Here is an 8,461-nt window from a genome sequence, read left to right as displayed (position 1 = left end):
TCAATTGGAAACCTGAGGGCTCGTGTTTGTTGGGGTCTCCAAGGCCCAAGGCTTGTGATCAGGGGATCTCAGCATGGGCTCTGGGATGCAAGCCCCCAGCTGCGTCCAGCTTCTCGTGACCTCTGTCCACCTCAGGGGCATTCTGACCTCCCCTCTGTCTGAAGGGCTCTCGGTCTAGGTCAGCAAGGGCCAGGCACATTGGGCCCTTAGGTCCCCAGGGACAGAGCCCAAGGGAGCCCCAGTTCCAATTCCGGTGTCAGCACCACTCAGGCTGGGGACACTCAGGCCGGCAGAAATAAATCCATGACCTCGTCCACTCCCTAAAGGGATCAGGGGCAGGCTACGACAGCAGGTCAGGGGAGGCTTGTGATGTGACCGCACACAGTAGACGAGGCTGCGGCACTGGACGGTACTAGGGTGGGCCCAACTGCAGAGCGCTGTAGCGTGCTGAGGTGCCTACAGCCATGGCCCTAACGGCCCTCAGGGCATGTCCCAGGGTGCCGAGCCCAGAACTTCACACTGTCCAGACAAGAACGCAGGCCCTTGTGGCAGTTTGAAGAGGCAACAACCTGGACATAGGACACACAGGACAGCTCCTGCCAACAGGGCTGACAGGAACTCTCCCATGACCAAGGACAGGGACAGCCACGTTGAACTGTTCTAACAGGAGCTGTCCCTTTGCCCCCGGGGCCAGAGGTGCCTCAGGACAGGCAGCTTGGTGTCCTCTGCCCAACCCTGGCCCTGCCGTCTTCTCCCCGAGGTTGCCTTGGGACACGAGAGACAGGTTTGCAGAGCACACGATTGGCCTTAGTGTGGCACTCCTTCAGGGAGCCCTGGGTGGACCTCTGCCAATCCCCAGTCCCTTCCCTAGCAGGCACCTTCTGGCCAGGGGTTGGCAGCTGGTTGTTGTAGTTTTGTTTTTTGGCCTCCAGGAAGCTCTGAAGAGAGTCCTCTTGCCATTCCCACTGGGACAGCAAAAATCCCACCCACCTGGTCCTCAGAAGCAGGAGCTGGCCGGGACCCTTGGTGGGTACCTTCCACTGGGTGCTGTGCATCTCAGGAGACCCCTGTGCCCCCACCCTCAGGGCAAGCAGAGGTCTCCCTTCAGGACCATCACCCCAAACACTCTCCTGTGGTAAAGGGGAAACAGCTCCCGGATGCTACCCTGGGTTGGAGCTGAGGGGGCTGCCCCAGCTGCAGGACCTCCTCACTCTGGGGAGGAAAGGGTCAACCGGCTGATGGGGTCCTTGTTCAGAAGCCCCTCCTCCTCACACCGGTCCCAGGAACCTGCACAGCATCCGGAAGGAATCTGTTTAATCAGAAGCACAGCAGGGCCCCGGGGCTCTGCAGCTGGGGCGCAGTGCCTTGCGGAACACCGTGCGGAACTCGGTGTTGAAGACAGTGTAGACGAGCGGGTTGAGAGCGCTGTTGACATAGCCCAGCCAGGTGACCGCGCTGACCAGGCGCGGGGGCACGAAGCAAGCCCGACACAGTGCCCCTGTAATGTGCACCACGAAGAAGGGCGTCCAGCATACCAGGAAGGCCCCTGGGGGCGAGGGCAGTCAGCCAAACCGGCGCCCCACGCCCGACCCTCTCCCATTCCCCTCTCCTCCACCCGGCCGCCCTGCCCCTCCCCGCCCCCTCTGCACCTCAGCCCCCTTCCTCCGACCCGCGCCAGGGCAGGAACCCACCAACCACCACCGGCAGGACCCTCATGGCCTTGCGCTCTCGGCTGGTGATCTTGGCACGCCTTTGGTGGGCCTGCGTCGGGGGCTGGGGCGAGAGCTCTGCTTCAGGAATGGCGTCGAGAGGCGGGCAGCCGGGTCCGCAGGAGACCCGGTGGAGGACCGGCCCGGGCACCGGACAGTCGGGCCCGCAGGGTCCCGGGTGAAGGCTGGGTGCAGGTGGCGGGCCGGGGCCGCTGGGCCCGCGGGGCGCACGGGCATGCAGCTTGGCTTGCCGGGCCGCTCCCCAGCGCCGGAGGCCGCGGAACGTGGCCCAGTAGAGCAGCAGCATGAGCGGGCAGGGCAAGAAGAAGGAGCACACGGACGAATAGACCACGTAGTCGCGGTCCTCCAGGCGGCAAACGGCAGGGTCTCGACCGCGCACGTCGTTGAGGCCGCACAGTACTGGCGCCGCCACAGCTGCAGAGAGCAGCCACGTGGCACCGATGAGCAGCAGCTGGCGCCGGCCCTGGCGGTGGTAGCGCAGTGGCACAGTCACGGCCACGAACCTGCGGGGCGCGGGCGGCAGCAGTGAGGCCCACGGAGCAGCTGGCGCGGGGGTATGGGGTGGGGGGACAGCGGGGGCGCCCACCTGTCCACGCTGATGGCGCACAGGTTGAAGATGGAGGCGGTGCACAGCATGACGTCCATGGCCATGAGTGCGTCGCAAAGTCGGGGGCTCAGCAACCACGTGCCGCCATGCACCTGGGTGGCCACACCAAGGGCGCAGCAAGGAGAAAATAGTCCGTTATTTGCTAGCTGCAGACTTTCTGACCCCCACTTTTTTGAGGGAGCATGGACTGAGTATCAGGGGAAAGGAAATCTGATGTGAGCCTCGGGCAACTGGGGACACTCACTGGCCTGGACAGTCCTCTGACTGGTTGGTTGACTAGGTCAGGGGCAGGGACAGAAGCCAGCCTCCTGCCTCAGCTCTCCCTTCCTTAGGATACGAAGCCTGGGGAACATAAGGGGGGGGAGGCTCTGATGTCCCTGGCTTCAGAGGAGCCCCAGGACTGGATGGCCCTGAACACAAAGCCGCCCTTTTCACCTAGAGCTCTGCTAAGAGTGGGCCTTCCTGAATAGCTGGTGTTGCTGTTGTGGGACTCTGGACAAGCTACTTCTCTGTTTACTCATCTGTGAGCCCAGAGGTGGTGGCAGTATCCACATCCACAACTTGTGGGTGGCAGAAGCCAAGGCAGTTGTGAGGGCGAAGGAGTTTAAAAAACACAAAGAACTCACGGCACAGTGCCCAGCACAGGATCACGCATGGGGGTATCCCTCTGCAAGGGCAGGAACAGGGTGCCACCCCCCCCCTCTAAATCCCTTCGCGCTGATTTGGGACATTAGCAGCTTAAGAGCCGTCACCGTGACGTCCGCAGCTAGGAGGAGCCGAGGTCGTGTGTCCTTGCGGTACTGGCCTGTGCCCCAAACGACAGAACAGCCCTGTCCACCTTAGTAACCCACGTCTCCCCTCCCCCACAATCCAGGACACCTAGTTCCCAGCAGGGCCCTAAGCGGCTTTTCTCCGGGCTCAACCACAGAGGAGAGAGGTTGGCACTACAGTGGGACCACCCAAGGACCAGACCTGGCCTGGGTGTGGGTTTCTCACAGGGGTTCTGCCCCTCCCACCGGCCTCCCCTTGGATTCGCTGTCCAGTCCAGCTCACTGCTCCTGGAGGAGCCCAGGCCTTGTTCACCAGCGCACGTGGAGGGCGCCGGTGTGGTGTGGATGGCCTTAGGCAGCGGTGTGTGCGCGCGCCCTGGGGGTACTGCGCGGGGCTGAGCCCCCATCTGGTGGTCTGTCCGGCTGGCTCCTCCGAGTGTAGGGGAGGGGAATCCGGTTGCGGAGAGGGCGGGGTTTGGCCAAGCCGCCAGTTTCTGGAGTCTCTGGCTCCAAAGACAGGGGCCTCTGGGTGGCAGAAGCCAAGGCCAGAGGCGAGGGGGAGGGGAGAAGAGAGACACAGGGGGACTGACAGCAAAAGGAGCAGAGACTCCAGGGACCGAGGACAGCCGAGGACCAGGGGGCGAGCAAGTCAGGCGCCCCTGCAACCGTCTGCTGCAACTCGATATTCCGGATCAAAGAGGCGACCTGGGTGCTAAGGGGCTCAGCGGGGACAGGGACGGGAGCAGGAGCAGGCGGGGACGCAGGCTTACCTCGGAGTAGACGAAGAGCGGCAGTACGAGGAGTGCGAGGAGGAGGTCGGCGGCCGCCAGGCTCACGATGAAGTAGTTGGTGGGCGTCTGCAGCGAGCGCTCCGACGCCACGCTCACGCACACGAGCGAATTCCCCGCCAGCACCACGCCAATGAGCAGCACGCCTCCCGCCAGTGCTGCCGCCCCCGCTGCCCCCAACGCCGCGCCTGACCCCGGGGTCCCGGTGCCCGGCCCACGCCCAGCCAACAGCCCGCCCGCGTCCGCGGCGCTGCGGTTCCCCATGGCCCGCCGGCCAGGTGCGCCTCGGCTGGCGCGGAGCGAAGCCCCGGCCCTTCCCGGAGCCCCGCCCCTGGCACGCCCCGCCCCGCCCCGGATCAGGGGGCCCCAGCGGCGCCCCGCCGCGTGCGTGTCTCGAGATCTCGGGGTTTTGCGCTCGGTGAGTCCCGCAGCCAGGCGAAAGCAGCGGCCGAGCGATGAGAACTGAGCGAGGTGATTGGCACAGGCAGCCCCAGACGGCATCGGGCGGTGCGCGGGTCTACCCACGGGATCCCAGCTGGGAAGGCGGGTCGACCGAACCAGACCCGGTGTGCGTGGGTATCGACCCCCACCTGGCACCCCTCTCCGGGTACCTCCTAGAAGCGCCTGGCTCCGAGGCGGATCCGCGTCTCCTTCCGCTCTGTCCAGGGCCGGGCGCCCGAAGACCCAAGCTCTGGCTCCGCCGAGAGCCGCTTTGGGCGTCTCCATCTTCCCAATCCCCGAGGCTCCAGGGCTGTCTCTCTCCCTGCCCCGAACCCCGTCTGGCCTGGGCGGTGCAACCCCGCCTGGCGCCCGAGTCGCGCCCTCATCCTCCTCCAACACTCGCAGATCCTCAGCAACGCTGCAGCCCGGCCCCGCGTGCCCGGCCCACCTTGCCCACCTGGCTACCCTTAGCCCTTAGTCCCCGCCACCAGGGACTACCGCGCAGACCTCAGGGGCTACAAGAACTAACTCAAGAAATCACGTGAGCACTGGACACGGCCAACGCTGACTACAGGAGCCGGTTCCGGTGGGGGGGGGGGGACATCCCCAACAGGAGAAACTACACTAGAGTCACCTGAAAGACACATTAAGAGGTGGCCAGGGTTGGGGCTGCAGCTCAGTCGTAGAGCGCCCGCCTCGCAAGGGTGAGGTACTGGGTTCAATCCTCAGCACCACATAAAAGAAAATAAAGACATGGTGTGCATCTATTAAAAAAAAGAGGTGGCCCGAGGAGGCTGTGAGCGTGGAGGACCAGAACCGTCCCTGGCAGATTATAAAAGAGCCTAGGAAGAAAGTACATGAAAACGTCTTAGGGAGATAGTCTTCTCTGTGGACTTCAGGTTGGGGTGACACCAGACCCGAGTGATGTTTTCTGGGGCCCCTTGGCTAAAAGGCTGAACTCTAGGTGGGTCTCCATTGCATCACTCCATCACCTTCTCCAGCACTGGCTCCCTGGGACGGCAGAGAAGCGCAGCACCAGCCCATCAGGAGGGGAGGGTCCTGACTTCAAAGATTTCAGGGTGTGGACTGGCAGAGAAACGGGGTGGTACTCGCACCACAAGGACTGGAGAGTCTGGGCTGTGGGGTGGGACGGGCAGCTGGTGCCTTTGGGCAGCCCCAGGCACAGCCAGCAGCCTTCCCTCCCCCTGAAGGCTTGAGCAAGAGAACTCGGCACAGCACTGGGGCATTCGCTGGCACAGAACCGAGATCCGGAGCAGGGTGGCCTTGGGTCTAGAGTGGGACACAGAGCTTCTTCCTGCCCCCATTGTCTTCCACCTGCCACTGTTTGAGACAGTGACGAGGCTCTGGGCCATGGCACACACCTGTCACTCCAGCAGCTCAGGAGGCCTGCCCCTCACCAACTCAGGAAGGAATAAGAGCACTGGTTTTGGAGCTGGGTGGTGGAGCACTCCTGGGTTCAATTCCCAGTGTGGAGTGGAGACAGGACGGAGAAGGAATGTGGCTGGACCTATAAATGACAGTAAGGTCAGACCTTCCATGTCCTTGCTAATTTTCAAACTGTTCTGATAGTTTCTGAGAGAGGAGTAGTGAGGTACCCAGGGTGAGAGTTCTCCTCCTCCTCCCCTTTTCTTCTTTCTTCCTCTTCCTCCTCCTCCTTCAGTTCTATCATTTTGCTTTGTGTATTTTGAAGATCTGTCACGAGGTGCCTATACATTCAGACTCACTTTTTATATAAAAACTAATCAACTGTCATCCCCCTACTGGGGAGGCTGAGGCAAGAGAATTGCAAGTTCAAGGCTAGCCTCTAAAAAATTTAGCAAGGCCCTAAGCACCTTAGTGAGACCCTGTCTCGAAATAAAAAATAAAAAGGGCTAGAGATGTAGCTCAGTAGTAGATTACCCCTTGGTCCAGTACCAAAAGAAAACAAGTAAACAAAAGTAACTCCAATTTAAATGCAAAAAAAAAAAACTATGAAAATTATGGAGAAAATGTGGGAAAAATATTTCAACCTGGGATTAGAAAAAGAATTTTTAAATCTGACACCACCAGCATGGATCCACAAATGGAAACACAGAAGAATGGGACTGTCAAGACTAAGAACAGGGGCTGGAGATGTGGCTCAGCGGTAGCGCGCTCGCCTGGCATGCGTGCGGCCCGGGTTCGATCCCCAGCACCACATACCAACAAAGATGTTGTGTCCGCCGAGAACTAAAAAATAAATACTAAAAATTCTCTCTCTCTCTCTCTCTCTCTCTCTCTCTCTCTCTCTCTCTCTCTCCTCTCTCACTCTCTCTTTAAAAAAAAAAAAAGACTAAGAACAGCCAGGTGCAAAGGGACACACCTGTAATCCTGACTATGTGGGAGTCTGAGGCAGGAGGATGGCAGGTTCAAGGTCAGCCTGGGCAATTTAGAAAGACCGCATCTTAAAAGAAAGAAAGGGCTGGTGGTGTGGTGTAGCTCAGTGGTAGAGCACCCCTACATTCCATCCCCAGTTCCACACACAAAAAAACAACAAAACCCCAAAACTTGTAGCCACAGAGTAGAAAAGAATATTAGTGAAATATTATCGAATGTCTTGTGTATATGTGTATGCAAGTAGAATAATATGAGGTCTTTATAAAACATATAAAGAAGTCTCAAAATTCAATGATGTTGGGAGAAGGAAAATTGCAGAATAATCCCCCCTTGGAATCTAGATGCAGAAATCCCAGTGAAATGGAAGCTGACCAGAACCCAGCAGCATGTTTTAAAGGATTACATGTCCTGATGCAGGGGAGCTAACTCAGGAAGACAAGTGTGATTCAGGAGATGAAACTCAATCAATGGGGACTGGGGTTGTGGCTCAGCGGTAGAGCGCTCGCCTTGCACATGGGGGACCCTGGGTTTGATCCTCGGCACCACATAAAAATATATGAATAAAATAAAGGTATTGTGTCAACTACAACTAAAAAATAAATATTTAAAAAAAGAAACTCAATGCAAAATATCACAATAAGAGAAGGAAGAAAACCAGGTGATTGTCTCACTTGGTGCAGAGAAAGCATTTGACATAATTCAGTGCCCTTTCATGATTTAAAAAAAAAAAAAAAAGACCGATTAGGAGCTAGGGTCTGGCTCATCCATAAAGTGCTCACCTTGCAGGCATAAGGCCTTGGGTTTGTTACAAAACAACCTGGGTAGAAAGATGGGTCCCCAACAGGAGACCTGCAAGAACCCAACCCTGGCTGCTCCCTGCAGCAGTGAGTGTGGCTCCCCAGGTCCGCGGACTTGCAGCTTGTAGCTTCTGCCAGAACACTGTCTGCAAGCTCTAGCCACAGCCGGTAGACAGGAAGAGCAAGTGATAGACGCCCAACAGTGAAGAGGAAGGACCAAGCCTGTTTCAATGTGCAGACTGATCTCATGCATAGGAAATCTTATGAAAGTTACAGTAATGATTCTGCAAAATTGGGGGCTGGAGTTGCCACTCAGTGGTGGAGGGTTTGCCTAGTGTGTGTGAGGCACTGGGTTTGATCTTAACACCACATAAAAAAAATGATATAAAAGGTATTGTGTCCATCTACAACTGAAAGGAATACTTTTAAAAAATTCAGCAAAGTTGAAAGATATATAGTAAGCATAAGGGCTGGGGTTGTGGCTCAACGGTAGGGTGCCTGTCTAGCACGTGCAAGGTCCTGGGTTCGATCCTCAGCACCACATAAAAATAAATAAGTAAAATAAAGGTATTGTGTCCAATTGCAACTAAAAAATAAATATTAAAAAAAAATAAAGTATGGGGGCTAGGGTTGTGGCTCAGCAGTACCGCACTTGCTTGACATGTGTGAAGCACTGGGTTCAATTTTCAGCACTACATAGAAAGAAAGAAAGAAAGAAAGATCTATCAACAATTAAATAAAAATAAATAAATAAAGTATGGAGCTTGGGTTGTGGCTCAGCGGTGGAGCACTTGCCTGGCATGTGTGAGACCCTGGGTTCGATCCTCAGCACCACATAAAAATAAATAAAATGAAGGTATTGTGTCCAACTACAACTAATTTTTTTTAATAAATAAAAATAAAAAATAAAGTGAACATAAAATTAGTTGTATTTCTTTTTTTTTTTCTTTCT

The 8,461-nt window shown here is 56.8% G+C and overlaps 1 protein-coding gene across 1 annotated transcript; it reads right to left on the bottom strand.

The window, feature by feature from the left end:
* Nucleotides 1-1,313: 1,313 nt before the first annotated feature.
* Drd4 (dopamine receptor D4) lies at nucleotides 1,314-4,159 on the bottom strand. Its single transcript, XM_026379398.2, has 4 exons — nucleotides 3,878-4,159; nucleotides 2,317-2,429; nucleotides 1,692-2,233; nucleotides 1,314-1,546 (listed from the first exon to the last, which is right to left on the bottom strand). The coding sequence occupies exons 1-4, from the start codon at nucleotides 4,157-4,159 to the stop codon at nucleotides 1,314-1,316; spliced, it is 1,170 nt and encodes a 389-aa protein (XP_026235183.2).
* Nucleotides 4,160-8,461: the final 4,302 nt, after the last annotated feature.

This window comes from Urocitellus parryii, chromosome 4, assembly GCF_045843805.1.
Source record: "Urocitellus parryii isolate mUroPar1 chromosome 4, mUroPar1.hap1, whole genome shotgun sequence".
Lineage (NCBI taxonomy): Eukaryota > Metazoa > Chordata > Mammalia > Rodentia > Sciuridae > Urocitellus > Urocitellus parryii.
Note: the sequence above shows the minus strand (reverse complement) of the source record. Positions and strands in the feature narration are given on the sequence as shown.